The sequence below is a fragment of the Vulpes lagopus genome, chromosome 15, assembly GCF_018345385.1.
Source record: "Vulpes lagopus strain Blue_001 chromosome 15, ASM1834538v1, whole genome shotgun sequence".
In the NCBI taxonomy this organism is placed as follows: Eukaryota; Metazoa; Chordata; class Mammalia; order Carnivora; family Canidae; genus Vulpes; species Vulpes lagopus.
In genome coordinates this window covers 17,012,845-17,030,411 of record NC_054838.1, presented here as the reverse complement: position 1 = coordinate 17,030,411, position 17,567 = coordinate 17,012,845, and the positions used below count along the sequence as shown (strand labels likewise).

The window sequence follows — 17,567 nt, the reverse complement described above, 5'->3', positions numbered from 1 at the left end:
TCCTTTGACCCAGTAATTCTCACTTCTATGAGTCTATCTTTAAAAAAAAAAAAAAAATCAACCCCCTCAAGTTCTCAAACAACACAGACCGCCCCCCCCCAAAAAAAAAAACCCCAACCACACGAGAAGTTAGAATTTTTGCGATGGGGTTATTTACAACTGAAAAATTCCAAGAAACTTGTCTGTGCGACGATAAAGGGCAGACGAAATCACAATTTGACGAAGTACTGGAGGTATTTTTTCTCAACTTGCGTTTAAGTTTGCCGTGAGGTGGGCCAATCTCCTTTGCCAACACTTGCCCACGTGCTGGCAAACAAATATAAACACCGCGGCGGCGTGGAGGGCCCGGGCTTCGGGCTTCGCGCTGGGGCCGCTGCTGTTTACTCGGGTGGACGAGTCTCGGGTGGGCTGCCGAGGGGCCACGGCCTGGGGGACGGAAGCTCGCCTCGCTGGGGGCATACCCGACCCTAACAGCTACCCTGGGGGGAAACTGAGGCTCCGGAGGCCTTCCCCACGGCCGCCGTCCCCGCCTCGAGCCCTCCTGTGCTGGCCTCCGTGCTGCTTCGGCGTCCCCTCTCAGCCCCGGGCTCAGCTCGCAAAGTTCCTGAGGCCCGAGTCACCATTTCCGGCTCCAACCTCCACCGGGGAACGTGACTGCCCACAGCCACGCCCACAACGCCCCGGCCGCCCGCACCACGGGGACGCGGCGGCCGCGGGCCGCACTCCCGGGGCAGAGCGCGAGAGCCACGGGAGTTCCCAGGTCCCACCTCAGGCCCCGGAGCGCCTGAGGGACCGCGAGCGGGCCACCTCCAGGCGGGCGTGCGGCTGGGCCTAGCCGAGCCCGGGACCCTTCGCCCCTCCCAGAGGGCCGCCTCGGCTCCCCCGCCCGGCCCCGACCGGGCGGCGCCGGGCTAGGCTCCCAGAAGTCCGGCTCCCTCATAGGCCCGCGGCGCCGCGCCGCGCCCGCCCTGGCGGCCGAGAGGGGGGCGGAGCCAGCGGGTTCGCGCCAAAATCGCGTAGTTGATCCCTCCCCCGCGGCCTACGTCGCGCCCTCCTTTTTTTTCAAACCCGAGGCTGGGCGTGGATTGGTGGGCCAGGCCCTCACGTGGTTAACGGTCGCGGGAAGCCGCGGAGCCCGAACCTGCGGAGCCCGGACCTGCGGCTGGACCTGCGGAGACCCCAGCCTCGGTGCCCAGGCCGCCCCGCCTCTGCTGGACAGGCCGCGCCGCTGCTGCCGCCGCCGCCGCCGCCGCCGCCGCCGCCGCCGCCACCCGCAGCCCCGAGCGCTCCGGAGCCGCACCCCGTCACCGCGCAGGTCCGCCGCCGCGGCGACCCGGCGCGCCCAGTCGCACGTGGCGGACCCGCCCCCTGGGCCGTCCGCGTCCTGGACTCCGCGGGCTCCGGCTCTCCGGTCCTCGGCCCCGGCCCCAGGGGCGCGATGAGTTTCCTGAGCCGGCAACAGCCGCCGCCGCCCCGCCGCCGTCCCGGGGCTTCCTGCACTTTGAGGCAGAAGCTGATCTTCTCGCCCTGCAGCGACTGTGAGGAGGAGGAGGAGGAGGAAGAGGAGGAGGGCAGCGGCCACAGCACGGGGGAGGACTCGGCCTTTCAGGAGCCCGACTCGCCGCTGCCGCCCGCGCGTAGCCCCACAGAGCCCGGGCCCGAGCGCCGCCGCTCGCCGGGCCCGGCCCCCGGCAGCCCCGGGGAGCTGGAGGAGGACATGTTGCTGCGGGGCGCCTGTCCCGGCGCCGACGCGCCGGGCGGCGGGGCCGAGGGCGACTCGTGGGAGGAGGAGGGTTTCGGCTCCTCGTCGCCGGTCAAGTCGCCGGCAGCCGCCTACTTTCTGGGCAGCTCGTTCTCGCCGGTGCGCTGCGGCGGCGCGGGGGACGCGTCCCCGCGCGGCTGCGGGGCGCGCAGGGCCAGCGAGGGCCCCTGCTCGCCGCTGCCGGACCACCCCGGCACCCCGCCGCACAAGACCTTCCGCAAGCTGCGGCTCTTCGACACGCCGCACACGCCCAAGGTGAGAGGACGCGGGGCCGGGGCACCCCGAGCCCGCGCCCGCCCAGCCATTTAAAAAGGCCGCGGCGCCAGGCGCCGAGCGCGCCGCTGCTCGGGTTCGGTTACATAACCGCCCTGCCGCACCCCCACTCGCTCCCCTGAGCCGCAACAAAAAGTTGGCAGCCCCTCTTTTTGGCCCTGCCCAGAAGTTGTCCGTTAAGATTATGTAACTGAACAATGGGCCTCTTCTGGAACTTCTTCATCTTTCAAAGGGGCTGATCGGCGCCGTCCAGGTGGCTGATGATTTCACGCCCCTCGAGTCGGGGCCTTCCCGACCGTGTCAGCCCGGAGTGTGGCCCTGATAACGTGGTTTGGAAGGATGTCGGAGTGGTGCTGGCCCGGCCACCTGACACTCCCGAGCGCCGCAGCCATATGGTGCCTTTTAAACGCCGTGATGGGCCCTGTAATTTGGGCGGCGCAAGCAGGAGTTGGGTTAAAAGAAATTTCATGCGCTTATCGCTTCGTGTCATGTGGCCTTAAGGGGTTAAGTTTGAGGTATGGAGGGAGAGTGCGCTTCGACTTGGGAGAAAAGGCTGGCTTTCCAAGCATTTCCAGTCTTAAAGACTCCTTAATGCAGGGTAGCGTTTGAGCTTCTATCCGCACATGCTATTTATTATTGGGTAAGCGTTTGTTTACACCGGTTTGCAGTGCCTGTGTGTGGCCAGCCTAAGTGTAGCGATTAGGGACATCCGTTAAAAGCCAGCATTGGTGGGGTTGCTTGGACCCTGGTGGTTTCATATCGCTGATAACCTATCTTGATGCTGAAGGTGTTCAGCACTTGTTTGTTGAGTAGCGAGTGAATATGCAGATTACAGCCTCTGGAACATTGGAAGTAACAGCAGATTTTAAAACGGACCCTTCAACGACACTGAGACAAGTATCGCGTTTATAAGACTAATATGGAAAATGTACTTTTCTGAGTCCCTTGCAGTGCCTTTGTCATAAACCCCAGGAAGAAGTATTTTTTGAGCGTTACTGTTTATTAGGGACTGCCCAAGGCATGATCCCTCTGAAAGTGAGGGGAGGAGTCCGGCGGAGGTGGTTTTCAAAGCCCTATTTGGAAGGGGGGAAGGGAGCTTTTATTGGGATCCCTGACTGCTTTCTATTTTTAGATGGAATGAGAGGTTTTGTTAACTTTTAGACTCCAGAATAAACCTAATTTTAGTCTGCATTCCTACTCTTTTTTAGGGTCGGAGACTTATTTTATGTGGCAGTCTTTTTCAGGAAAAGTGGTTAGTAATCCACCTTTCAGACTGCTAAAGTTAACCAGTGTTTATTTTGCTTCAGATGTGACAGAGGCTTGTGTGTTGCTTTAATCCACACTATCAGACATGTGAAAGGCTTGTTGAAGGTTGGGTTGAGAAGGCTGTCTACAGGATTTAGAGACTGAAAATTTTATTTTTCCTGACCTAGAGTTTACTCTCCAAAGCTCGAGGAATCGATTCCAGCTCTGTTAAACTCCGAGGTGGTTCTCTATTCATGGATACAGAAAAATCAGGAAAAAGGGAATTTGACATGCGACAGACGCCTCAAGTGAATATTAATCCTTTTACCCCAGATTCTGTGTTACTTCATTCCTCAGGACAGTGTCGTAGAAGAAAACGAACACACTGGAATGAGTAAGTTATTTAGTATTCCACAGTTTGGTCCCCAGTCACCCAAGATTGGTTTGTGGTACTTATCAAACTTTAATTTTATCTGAATGACTTGGAAGTTTATGCTTTGAAATTTTTTTGTGTTAACTAGCACCCTCTTCCCAGGAAAGGTGGGTGGAAAGTAATCAGCTATGGAAAAGTAACGGTATGAAAAAGGAAGGAATAAAAAGCCTAAGTAGTTTGTAGAAAATCTGCTGGTGTCAAAAACAAGGCAGGCATAGTTGATTTAGAAAAACTTGAATTTTGATACGTGTGATTGCGTTGGCTTGTTAATGAGCATATTTCAGCAGGGACAGCATTTCCATCAGCTGAGCTATATCTTATGATTATAAAATTATGTGCTTGCTTGTCTGTTTTTATTCATTAAAATACAATTTCACTGTATACCTATCAGATAAAGTTTTGGATTGCTAGTTGATGTGTCTATCAGATCTGTTAATAGAAACATACATAATATTTTTCAGTTCTTGTGGTGAAGACATGGAAGCCAGTGATTATGAGTTAGAAGATGAAACAAGACCTGCTAAAGTAACTAGCTTTTTATTTTCTTTTTATTGTTTCTGAATTTCATTTTCTGTTTCTTAACAAGTTACCACATATACATGTTAAATATGCATTAAGATATAAGATTTTTAAATTTCACACATAGTGCTATCATCTTGTTTCTTAACAAGTTACCACATATACATGTTAAATATGCATTAAGATATAAGATTTTTAAATTTCACACATAGTGCTATCATCTTCATGTCTTTGTATTATGTATATGGATACACTTTATTGCAGAGAATTACAATTACTGAAAGCAATATGAAGTCACGGTATACAACAGAATTTCATGAGCTAGAGAAAATTGGCTCTGGAGAATTTGGTTCTGTGTTTAAGTGTGTGAAGAGGCTGGATGGATGCATTTATGCCATTAAGCGATCAAAAAAGCCATTGGCCGGCTCTGTCGATGAGTATGTATTAAAAATTTTATCTTTTGCTCTTTTATTCCATATGGTGTTGCAAACAATGTTTCACGTAATCAAGCACTGAAATTTCTCACTTTTGAGAAACTATAATAATTTAATCAGATCCTTTTCATTTTGTGCCATTAATTCTTACTGAACTTGGTAAAATTATATGAATAGTCTGATTTTGGAGCCTAACTTAAATTTCTTTTTTCTGGTAGCAAGAATTCATAGTAAAATGGAGTTTCCTGAGTCCTAGGACTAGCAAAGTTCCTTCTTTGTAATTAATAATTAACATTGTTCTTTAATGGAAGCCTTTAGAAAAATCTAGTAGAGTCTTAATCCCCTCTCTCTTAAGCAAGTTATCCTTCAGCATAATAATAAATAACAGAAGACAAGTTTCTCTTATGAAGTTTCAGATAAATTAGTTCAGTTTAGGATTGAATAAAAATGGTTTACCATTCTATCAATGTCAAATTTCTCCTAGGCAGAACGCTTTGAGGGAAGTATATGCCCATGCAGTGCTCGGACAGCATTCTCACGTAGTTCGATATTTCTCTGCATGGGCAGAAGATGATCATATGCTTATACAGAATGAATATTGTAATGGTGAGTAATATGTTGGTTCACCAACATAAACTTGTGAAATTAAAAAAATGAACACTGAGGAAATAGTTTTTATCTGAAATCCTGCTGTAATTCTATGTCTCTTTTATCTTTTTTTTTTAATTTATTTTTTTTCTTTTATCTCTTAAAAATTCAAAGATCAAGAAGCCTAACATGAGTTTCAAGTTCATTGCCTACCTGTATGTTTGTTTGTTTGTTTGGTTGGTTGGTTTTTTAAGATTTTATGTATTTATTTATTTGTTTATTTATTTATTTAGATTTTATTTATTTTTTAAGATTTAATTTACTTATTTATGACAGAGAGAGAGAGACAGGCAGAGGGAGAAGCAGGCTCCGTGCAGGGAGCCCAATGTGGGACAATCCCGGGTCTCCAGGATCACACCCTGGGCTGAAGGCGGCGCTAAACTGCTGGGCCACCGGGGCTGCCCAGATTATATTTATTTATTCATAAGAGACAGGCAGAGACGGAGGCAGAGGGAGAAGCAGGCTCCCTGTGGGGAGCCTGATGTTGGACTCAATCCCAGGACCTGGGATCACAACCTGAGCCAAAGGCAGATGCTCAACCACTGAGCCACTCAGGCAGGCATCCCCTACTTGGATACTAAGTAAAGATTGAAAACCTAGTCCCTTGTGCATAGTAGTTGTGTACCTGTTAGTCAAACTGATCTTGAAAGGATCATGGCCTTGCCTTGTATATTTTGATATCCCTAGCATGTAGCATACTGTATTGGGGTATAGCAGTTAATAAGGTAGGTTCAGTGCATCTAGCCTTCCTTTCCATTTCATTTTATGTGCTGTTAAAACTGATACTGGTTACTCATAGTGACAGTGGCTCTCCATTGTTCTAACTTCAGCCTTTTGTTTACAAAGTATTCTATAATCTTGCTTTCATTCCCATTTTTCCAACCTTGTTTACCACCAGAATCTACTCTGACTTGTCTACTAAGTTATGCTTTTAGTTTTCTAGCTGTGCCTCTCTCCCGCACTTCCCCCCACAAAACCAACAAAACAAGCATCCATGAAGGTTCTTTGGACCTTTGTAGAGCTTTACCTTTCAACAAGTCCTTCAAGGACGAGCTTGGTTCCCCCTCTTTTTCATTAAACCTTATCAAAACCCTAGTCTCAATTCTGATTCTTGTAAATACCCATTCTTAAATAGGTAAATCTTTATATATGCTGGATTTCCATTTCTGTATATCTTCTACGAATATTAGAGAATTTGGAATTTAGTGGGCAGTTGAGAAGTGATAGCAAAGATTTGTGTTACTGTTTTTTTTTTATTTTTTTTTTCTCATTATTTTTTCCTTCAACAAGACTAGCCTTCTCATAGCTTGTGAATTAATAAGTAGTGTAGGTAGTGGATTCAGGTTTTCAGCATTTAAAAACATTGAACAAAACAAGTAAAAGATCCATTTCTCACCTTTTTGTTGAGTTGTCATTGTATGCTCTATATTTGAAAGATGCTCAGCATATATAGCATTGCTGCTAATTTGTTTCACTCGTCTCTCGAAATGTTTCTATTCATATCATCAGAATACTTATGTAGTTGTCTCTCATGACCCTGTGGACTAATCTGTTTCTTAACCTTCATTTTTCAGTTACTACTCTTAATATAGGAGAGTTTGACCATGTCTTTTCTACTCCATATGTGCTAGATGCCATCTTTCAGTTTCTTTCTCCCTCTCACCTAGGGAGAGGTTGATGTAGCTGGTCTTAAGTATTTCAGTAGCACTCCAGGGATCACACATTTCTAACAGTCCACCAAATAAATATGTGGTTGTGTAATTTAGATGATTTTAAGAAAATTCTTGGGCCTGGAGGGATAAGGAAGAGTGAGTTGACTTGCTGCCCTCTCAGATTATAAAGACCTTGTCCTAACAAAACTTTGTTTTGTCATAAAGCTAGATTATAAAATTATATTTTTAAACAGTTCATTATTTTGGAATGGTATAGAACATTTAAAGAATCTACAGATCTTTAAAAAAAATCTGTGTGAACCTCTTTGTTGTCTATTCTGTTTGGATGAAAGGAAATGAGTCTATCTAGATAGATTTGTGAACTCTTCTATTTCTTTTTGCTACCATTCTTCTCTCCACATAAATTTTTGAATGTCCTAGCAATAGGCCAGATCTTCAGATTCTTTTCCACAGTTTCACAGGGAAATGATTCAGTTAACATTTCATTTGTACATGTGATTAACTGATATCCTTTATTGTGATTAAGTTTCCTTATTATTATCTTAAACAGTCATTTGCATTTTAAGCCTTTTGTCTTGGTTTGGTGATAGACCTGAAATTTTTACCCCTGGTAAACAAGTGTGTGAAAATCTTGATGGATAATGGAAGAGAACCTGAAATATCAGATCTTGCTCTTCTCACCTCTCTTTTCCTTTCAGCAGTGAAATAGAAGGAATTGGCCTAGCTATAGTTGGTAGACCCGCTAAAATGCAGCCGAATTCTATCTTATTAAACTTGGTCTAGGACTTGAAGCCCATTTATTGACCTCCCTTCTAGAGCCCTCTCTTTTCCTGCAGTTCAAGATTTGTACAAGTTAAGTGTGGAGAACATATTTAAGCCTGAAATATCAAGGTGTGTGATTTATTTTTATTTTTAAAACACGTTGGACATTTTGCTACCTTAGTCTTGTTCAAATTGTAGTACCTCCTTTCCTGATATGTATGTATCAGTACACCTTCCTGATTTTATTACTCTGGCTCTGATTTCATTATCCCTAATTAAGCTTTAAACACAAGTGGTTTATTTTGGTTTTTGAATTTTGTTTTGTTTTGTTTTACATAACTCCTCTTTTCCTCTGAGATAAGTTATAAATTTATAATGTTTTTAATAAAACTTATAAAGTATAAACTCATTTTTTAAAGTATAAACAAAAGAGTTTGTTGGTTTGATCCTATAAAAGCAGGTTTTATTCTCATACTAAAAGTAGTGTAAGTTAAAACTATACTAAGATACTGGCTTTTATCTGTAAAATTCATAGACTGTTGCCAAGGATGTGAGAAAACAGTTACTCTCATACATTAATGATGGGAGTATAAATTGGTACAGCCTTATCTCAGGGTGTGTGTGTGTGTGTGTGTGTGTGTGTAAATGTAAGTAAAATTGCCCCAGATTTGTCTTCCAAAGCTTCATATTCACATAAGGCGCGTGCTACAGAGTTTAAGTACCAGCCATTTTGAAATCAGAAACTGGATACACTGTTACTTCTTTTATGTGAATTTTCACAGGTAATGAAGTTTTAGCACTGATGGTGTGAATACCAATCCTAAGTTATTTTGTAGGATAGAGAAATCCCCCTCTCAGCTATAAAAATATATTCTATATATGAGATAGTATTTCACACATATATTTGAGCCACATATTAGTATTGTTTTATATCTGTACATATCCTTTATTTTTTAAAAAAAAGATTTTATTTATTTCCGTGCATGAACATGAGAGAGGAGGGGTTGTGGAGAGGAACCAGAGGGAGAGGGACAAGCAGACTGTGCACTGAGCATGGCCTGAGGAAGAAGGGCTAGATCATCCCACGACCCCAAGATCATGACCTGAGTGAAACCAAGAGTCAGACACTCAACCAAGTACCACCCAGGCACACCTGTATATGCCCTTTAAACCAGCAATTGTTTCTATGAGATACATGTTAAATATGTGTGAAATGACCAGTGTACAGTTATTCCTTGTATTATAGTATGTTGTAGCAAAGGCTTAGAAATTATTTTAAAATGCTCATCAATTAAGAGATTGGTTAATGTATCACCATTCAATTATAAGTGGAATTCTGTAGAGACACAAGAGAACAAGGTAGTCTTTGTATATTAGTAAAGAATGATCTTCGAGATAATGAAAATATGCTATCATTTGTATAAAAAGGAGTTGAAAAGAATATATAAGAAACCAATAAGGTTGGATTATTCTGGGAAAAAGAACCAGGTAGTGTGCTGCGGTGTGTGGATGAAGCAGAGACTTTACACTATATTTTGTATCCATGTGAGTATATTACCTATTGAAAGAATAAATAAAATTTTGATTTCATAAGCAGGAAGAACAGAGTAGGTCGTATAAAATGTTACTTTCTTTGTTGAGTTTGTGGCCATTGAGTAAAGATGGAAGAGAAATAAGATCTTAGGAAGAAGAAATTGCTAATTTTTCCCATGTTTGTTAGGTGGAAGTTTAGCGGATGCCATAAGTGAAAACTATAGAAGCATGAGTTACTTTACAGAAGCAGAGTTGAAGGATCTCCTTTTGCAAGTTGGCCGGGGCTTGAGGTATATCCATTCAATGTCTTTGGTTCATATGGATATAAAGCCTAGTAAGTATTAAAAATTCTCCGATCTGTGTTCTTTAGTGTTATAGAGAATAAATGATTTTATTAAAACAATAGGAAAACATACATCCTACTTTTTTCATTGTTAGTTTTAAAAGACCTTTGAGCCAGATATTGATATTGGTTTATTATTTCTGTTTATTTCTTCTCTCCAAAATAGTTGAGACAACCAACTCATTTTTTTTTTTTTAATTTTTATTTATTTATGATAGTCAGAGAGAGAGAGAGTGAGAGACGCAGAGACACACACAGGCAGAGGGAGAAGCAGGCTCCATGCACCGGGAGCCCGACGTGGGATTCGATCCCGGGTCTCCAGGATTGCGCCCTGGGCCAAAGGCGGGCGCCAAACTGCTGCTCCACCCAGGGATCCCAACCAACTCATTTTTATTAAAAGTTGGAAAAATCTGCTGCATCTTATGGGAACCACATAGTCACAAAGCGAGACTCTGATGGAGAGACTAAGAACCTGTTGTTTAAAGCCCTTCTCTTTCGCTAGGCTATAGAACCATAACAACAAAATATTGCTGGTGCTGCTAACAGGGTTGTTAGAATAAAATGAGATATGTGAAAACATTTTTGGAAGTTTAAGTGCTATACAGACATGGAATTTCTAGCTTATATACCATGAAAGTGTTAACTGTATTATTCAGAAAACAGCACATGCAGTGTATTATCTTGCATTTAAAAAAAGGGTGCAAGTAAATGCTGCAGTAACATCTTCATGTAAATTCCTTTCATCTTATTAAAATAACTTCATCAGGGCAGCCCCGGTGGCACAGTGGTTTGGCGCCGCCTGCAGCCTGGGGTGTGATCCTGGAGACCCGGGATCAAGTCCCACATCGGGCTTCCTGTAGGGAACCTGCTTCTCCCTCTGCCTGTGTCTCTGCCTCTCTCTCTCTCTCTGTGTATGTCTCTATGAATAAATAAACAAAATCTTTAAAAAAAAAAAATAACCTCATATACACATTCATTCATTCATTCATTCATAAAGATTTTATTTATTTATTCATGAGAGGCAGAGACCTAGACAGAAGGAGAGGTAGGCTCCCTGCAGGGAACCTGATGTGGGACTCGATCCCAGGACCCCAGGATCACAAACTGAGCCAAAGGCAGAGGCTCAACTACTGAGTCACCCAGGTGCCCCTATGTACACTATTTTAAAACTTGTGGGATGCCTGGGTGGCTCAGTGGTTGAGAGTCTGCCTTCAGCCCAGGGCACGATCCTGGAGACCCGGGATCGAGTCCCACATCGGGCTCCCTGCATGGAGCCTGCTTCTCTCTGTGCCTGTGTCTCTGCCTCTCTCTCTGTGTCTCTCATGAATAAATAAATAAAATCTTTTTAAAAATTAAAAAAAAAAACTTGTTATAAGTCAACTTTACCTTTTTATTTTAGTAAATTTTCATCTCTTCTAATAGCCAAATCATACTAAAATTTTTCCCAGGTGACCCAAGTCCTTAATGGTTGACTTGTCCAAACTAGTTCCATTTCAGAACCATGCATCCCATCTCCCTCTATCCTTTTTTTTCTTTTTTAAGATTCTACCCTTCCCCTACTTTAAAAATATATACTAGTATAGACTTTGTTGTTTTTGTTGTTGTTTAAAGATTTCATTCATTTATTCATAAGAGACAGAGAGAGAGGCAGAGACACAGGCAGAGGGGGAAGCAGGCTCCATGCAGGGAGTCCGGCATGGGACTTGATCCCGGGGTCTCCAGGATCATATCCTGGGCTGAAGGCGGTTCTAAACCACTGAGCCCCCCCCCAGACTGCCCTAAATTTTGTTTTTTGTTTTTTGGTTTTTTTTCCTAAACTTTGTTTTATAAGATGTCCTTTCTTCTGGATTTGACTGATTGCTCCCTTGCATCATCTATCTTATTCCTTTTCCTCCCCCTAGGTTTCCTATAGACTGGAAGTTAAGACTAATAGGTTGATGAATTCAAGTATGAATTTTAGGCTAGGTGTTTTAAGTTGAATTTAATGAAGGGTTTTTGTGTTTCTTTTTGTGTGTGTGTGTGTGTGTGTGTGTGTGTGTTTGTCTATGAAAATGTGATTCATGAGAATTTTAATTCATATTCATTTCATACAACTTATTTTAATCTTGTAAGTTATATGAAGAATTTCTTCTCTGTATGTCAATAACGCACTGAAATTTTTATAGTCGAAGGGAAAAAATAGTATTTGGACTGATGGCAATAAATAGGAATTAGTAAAGTTTGCCTATACTCCCTCATATCTTGTATTAAGTATAAGACAAACAATAGTAGACCCTTAGAAGTACAAAAGTTGAAAATATTAAGGCATGTGACGTTTTAAAATTTCAAATTTACAAACCATCCTAAAATAAAGTGTCCTTACTAATAAAATTTTTTTTAAAGATTTATTTATTCATGAGATACACAGAGAGAGAGAAAAAGAGAGAGGCAGAGACATAGGCAGAGGGAGAAGCAGGCTCCACGCAGGGAAACTGATGTGGGACTCGATCTCAGGACTCCAGGATCACTCCCAGGGCCAAAGGCAGGCGCCAAACTGCTGAGCCACCCAGGGATCCCCAATAAAGTGTTACTGGAAAGATGAATAATTAATGTAACATTTATAAACTCAGTATTACATTGGTTAAACTATTAAAATGAAATCAGTTGCTGAGACTCACATTAATCATGAACTTACCTGAATTTGAAGAAGAAAAGTGTGTGTACAGCAGAGATGTGAACCACAAAGCGACATTGGGATGTAAATTCTGTATGGTCAGCCAAACTCAAAAGTTAAATTACTTGTATTTTTCATACCATCCTGTAGCATTAAGTTAAAATTCATGGTTTGGAAGCATCACAGACTAATTACTATGTTACTACCTTTTGTATTATTTCTATGTAGTTAAAACCAAAGATCAATGTGTGGATGACAAGGGTCTAATGAAGTAGTTTCCAAGTGTTCAAAGATCAGCACTAGGCCAGAACATATGTTCCTTAGAAAATACAATACCATTTCCTATCCCCTGAGATACTTATTCTCATTGGGTTTTAAAGTAGAATATAGGAGAATCTATGTTTGACAGCTTTTGGGATGATTCTGATGTACGGCCTTGTTTATGAATTTTGGTTACACTATTAATTGTTAGTGCAGCTTACATAAATAACTGTTTGACAGGTAATATTTTCATATCTCGAACCTCAATCCCAAATGCTGCCTCTGAAGAAGGAGATGAAGATGACTGGGCATCCAACAAAGTTATGTTTAAAATAGGTAAGAAAGAAAGATAACCAGATTATTGCCTTAAACTAAAGTATAAGAGGCTGTTTAACTCTTGACTCTATTTTTTTTTCAATATTTGTAGGTGATCTTGGACATGTAACAAGAATCTCTAGTCCACAAGTTGAAGAGGGTGATAGCCGTTTTCTTGCAAATGAAGTTTTACAGGAGGTAGTTTTTTCCTTTAATAATGCTGTTTGCTTTATTTTTTTTGTTAATAAGGTAACAATGCAGACATATTAAAATTTTAAGCTAATAACTAGTAAACTGGTAAAGAAAGCCTAACCCATGAGCTGGGGATATTTAATCTAGCAAAATTCAGTCAAGGCAAGGAAGGATTTACAGTATTCAATAGTGGAGTTATAAAAGAAGTTCTTATACACTACTGGTGGAACTGTAAATTGGCATAGCCTCTTAGGAGATCAAAGTATTTGTATCAGCATTTTAAAATCCTATACCTTTGACCCAGAATTTCCATTTATGTAGGAGTTTCTCCCACAGAAATGTTCATATGCAAATATAGAGAACGATGTACATAAGTGTCCAGCAATAAAGGAACGATTAAATAAATTACAGCGTATAGTTAATAGTACTATCAAAAAAATGTGACAGAATAATATCTCTTGATAAAAGTTTTTTTTTATTTTTTTTAATTTTATTTATTTATGATAGTCAGAGAGAGAGAGAGGCAGAGACACAGGCAGAGGGAGAAGCAGGCTCCACCCTGGGAGCCCGACGTGGGATTCGATCCCGGGTCTCCAGGATCGCGCCCTGGGCCAAAGGCAGGCGCTAAACCGCTGCGCCACCCAGGGATCCCTTGATAAAAGTTTTGAATGGAAGTAGAATAAGTAGAACAAATAAATTGCATGATCCCATTGTTTTTTTTATATATGTGTACATGTATTTGTAACTTGTCAATGTATGTTTCCTGTATTCATATGAATACTCCCAAAAGAATAGGAGTTTTTTCTAAGAGTTGAATTGGACTAGTGAAAAGGAGAAGGTATTTATTTTTAGAAATGTATTTACCACTCCCAGAGTATGTATGTATTTGTGGTTTTAAAAAGCTCCTCAAATTTAACTTACTATCTGAATAGGTCTTAAGAGTTAAATGTGGCATTGGATATTTTAATTTAGTCTTATTTCTCACCAGTCATCACTAAAGTGTAATTTTATTTTATTTTGGCCATTTTTATATTTCCTTAAATTTTTTTTTTTTTTAATTTTACAGAACTATACTCATCTGCCAAAAGCGGATATTTTTGCCCTTGCCCTCACAGTGGTGTGTGCTGCTGGTGCTGAACCTCTTCCCAGAAATGGAGACCAATGGCATGAAATCAGACAGGGTAGATTACCTCGGATTCCCCAAGTGCTTTCCCAAGAGTTTACAGAGTTGTTAAAAGTGAGCATTGTTTGTATATGAAGCACTTTTTATTCACATGGTTTTATGTGTTATTAAATTACATGTCTTTACCTTAATTTTACTTCTCTTTCTAAGATTATGATTCATCCAGATCCAGAGAGAAGACCATCAGCAATGGCACTGGTAAAGCATTCGGTATTGCTGTCTGCTTCTAGAAAAAGTGCAGAACAATTACGAATAGAATTGAACGCTGAAAAATTCAAAAATTCACTTTTGCAGAAGTAAGTGAGGGTTTTTTGGAATGTTTTTTAACTTTCTCATTTTCATTCTCAAATTTTAGTGAGAGATTTAGGTTTTCTGTCAATGAAGGCTGTAGTGGTTTGCTATATTGTACAGTTAAAATTTGGGGATTTCTGCCTTAAGTTAGTATTTGTGACCTATTAATTTGTGTTGCTCCTAAACTTCGAAATTATGGACTTAAAATTTTTTAAGACTAGCATGTATTTGGGCAGCCCCGGTGGCGCAGCGGTTTGGCGCCGCCTGCAGCCCAGGGCGTGATCCTGGAGACCCTGGATTGAGTCCCACATTAGGCTCTCTGTATGATGCCTGCTTCTCCCTGTGTCTGTGTCTCTGCCTCTCTCTCTGTCTCTATGAATAAATAAATGAAATCTTTAAGAAGAAAAAAAAAAAGACTAGCATGTATTTGCAAGTGGTATCAATCCTCAATCCCTAAATTGTAGCAAAAGCAGAGCGAGCCTGTATAAGGTTCCCCCCCCCCACAAACTCTCACCATAAATTTTACATTTTCCTTCATTCTTTCTATTTATTTTTATGGAAGGATGAAAAAAACTTTTTTTAAGATTTTTATTTATTTAATCATGAAAGACACAGAGAGAGAGATGGAGAGACACAGGCAGAGGGAGAAGCAGGCTCCATTGCAAGGGAGCCTGATGTGGGACTTGATCCTGGGGCCCCAGGATCACGCCCTGGGCCAAAGGCAGTGCTAAACCACTGAGCCACCAGTACTGCCTGGAAGGATGAAAATTAACATCAATTAACTTAGTAGATGAGTCTCCTATTGTATCTGAATGACCTTTGATATTTTCAGAAAAATGTTTGGAATAATTCTAATTCATTTGCTTTATTGCTGATTGTAACCTAATCAGAACTGACTTGCGATATAAGATTTATTTGCCATGAGTTTGCTAGCCACCAGTGTTCATAGAAATAGAAAGTAGAACTTTCCTTTCATCTCTGTCATGTAAATATTTTCACAATACGAATTAGAGTTCTGTTTGAAATTATTATAATTCAAAGGCATTACTAGCATCCTTATTACTTATATCCAAGTGTATATGATATTTTAATTCTGAGATCACAAAATAAAATCATTTTATAAATTTAAGTTGTTTGAGCACAAGCTAAAGTTTCATACTGTAATTTTTTTCCTCGATTGTGTCTTTGAATAACGATGGCCTGCTAAGATCTCCCAAGTTGACAATACAGTTTGTGTTTGGCCTCTTAGGATCCCTTCCTAGGATTAATACAATAGGTGAAAAGTCTTGTTTCCTATTTTTATGTTCTTAGAGAACTCAAGAAAGCCCAGATGGCAAAAGCTGCAGCTGAGGAAAGAGCACTCTTCACTGATCGGATGACCACTAGGTCCACCACCCAGAGTAATAGAACATCTCGACTTATTGGAAAGAAAATGAACCGTTCTGTCAGCCTTACCATATACTGAACTACTCATTTCCCACCTCCCCCCAAAAACTGTGACAAGAGGAAGCTAGGTTGAAATCACTGCTAGAATCCAGTTTGCAATTACTTTCTCAATCGGTGTCAGTAGTTTAACTGAATACCTTTTAGGACTTTATTTGTGAATTACAGTTGAAAGCTGTATTTTGACCAGTGCTATATCAGGCTTTCATCTAGTCTTAACAGTCTGTCTTTTGTAGGATGTCAGTCACTGTTTGGATGTTACACCAGCCTTTCCAGGGTTAACCACTGTGGTGGTGTGCTGCTTATAGTTTGCTGTTGCATTGTAATAAAGGGTGTCTTTCCCTGTAGTGACCTGTAAAGGGACTCAAGGGCTTTATTACAAACATATTCTCCCTTTGAAAAGGGAAATGCTAAGAGACTCTACTACTCAGCCTTCAATGTACCTGTGTGTCAATCTTATATTTCTTTTTTTTTAATTGTGAATTATACTTGTATATCCAACTGGGAGCACTTTGTAGGCATTGCATGAACCATGGAATAATAATTCTGTGGAAGTATTGCCTTGTGAATTTGCTGCTATTTTAGTTTTGTCTTTGCTGTAAAATTGTAGCATTAAAAACAATCATTGTTGTTAATAGGCTTTTTGGAAAACAATTATGTGAAATATATAGCTGCTCTTGATGACAAGCAGCTATTTGCCTTTTTTTTTTCCTTTGAACTTTGAAGCTAGTGCATTGGAGTAATGCACCTTTTTTTTCCCTTTTGGATTGCTGTATTAATGTAGTATAATTATTACTGGTTTTGTAATTTCTCCTGATAATGCCCTTCCCTGACTCTTTTTTTAAAAATGTTCTCTCCTCCTACCCAAGTTTTGTACTTGATTGTATTGTTAGTCTGTTTTTAAATGTTTTGCCCGGATTCTCTTCAATATTTGTGTATATAAACTAATCTTGGTGATAGTGTACATAGCTGTTTGAAATGCCAGAATGACTTCTGACTATTCCAAGCTTTTCACAAAATATGTTTTATCAGTGATAAGCCATTTGATTAATAATACTGGCTAACCAGACATTGCAAAAAACAACATAGAATTTGTCTATTGTTTGTTTTCTTATTAATTTTGGTTTAAAACACGTTTGCACTTGTCTGTTTGACTTGTGTTTTATTAACATTGATTGGCATATTAAAAGTCACTCTGAGCTTACCTTAATTGTCTAAATCTTTGTAATGCCGGTATTCTACTATTTTATCTCTAGTATCACTACACTTTAACACTTAGAGTATAATATATATAAAGTACTGAAAGAGGGCACATTTTTCCACAGAATATGAAACATTATTTAATGATAAGTTTTAGTCTACATCAGTTATATTTTGTTATTGGAGAAAAATTTGTCCATCAAATGTTTTTTGACTATAAGTATTTAATATTTGTACATTACATTGCATATTATGCATTTGACCTGCTAGAAAAGTAGTGTAATGCAGTTTAAAATAGCTTTAGATTATGAAGTGGTATAATGACTCAACTTTCTAATTTGAGCTGAGTCACACAAAAGCTTTAAAGTTGTAACTCAACTAGGCTTGATTTTTTTAAGAATTGA

At 40.9% G+C, this 17,567-nt stretch overlaps 1 protein-coding gene across 2 annotated transcripts; it reads left to right on the top strand.

Annotated features, from left to right (window-relative positions):
- The first annotated feature begins 157 nt into the window (after positions 1 to 157).
- WEE1 (WEE1 G2 checkpoint kinase) lies at positions 158 to 17,167 on the top strand. Of its 2 annotated transcripts, none has more exons than XM_041730416.1 (11): positions 158 to 2,017; positions 3,469 to 3,674; positions 4,175 to 4,238; positions 4,497 to 4,669; positions 5,151 to 5,272; positions 9,470 to 9,616; positions 12,780 to 12,875; positions 12,967 to 13,052; positions 14,113 to 14,283; positions 14,380 to 14,525; positions 15,832 to 17,167. In XM_041730416.1, the coding sequence occupies exons 1-11, from the start codon at positions 1,439 to 1,441 to the stop codon at positions 15,983 to 15,985; spliced, it is 1,944 nt and encodes a 647-aa protein (XP_041586350.1). In that variant the 5' UTR covers positions 158 to 1,438; the 3' UTR covers positions 15,986 to 17,167. The 2 variants fall into 2 exon arrangements, with proteins under 2 accessions (XP_041586350.1, XP_041586351.1); XM_041730417.1 differs by lacking the exon at positions 158 to 2,017 and adding an exon at positions 3,135 to 3,287.
- Positions 17,168 to 17,567: the final 400 nt, after the last annotated feature.

Bases quoted from the DNA above. Each gene is read 5' to 3' on its own strand.
- WEE1 (XM_041730416.1), top strand. From the start codon at position 1,439: ATGAGTTTCCTGAGCCGGCAACAGCCGCCGCCGCCCCGCCGCCGTCCC. The intron at 12,876-12,966 runs GTAAGAAAGAAA...CAATATTTGTAG, and splicing joins CAAAGTTATGTTTAAAATAG to GTGATCTTGGACATGTAACA. The intron at 13,053-14,112 runs GTAGTTTTTTCC...TTAATTTTACAG, and splicing joins CAAATGAAGTTTTACAGGAG to AACTATACTCATCTGCCAAA.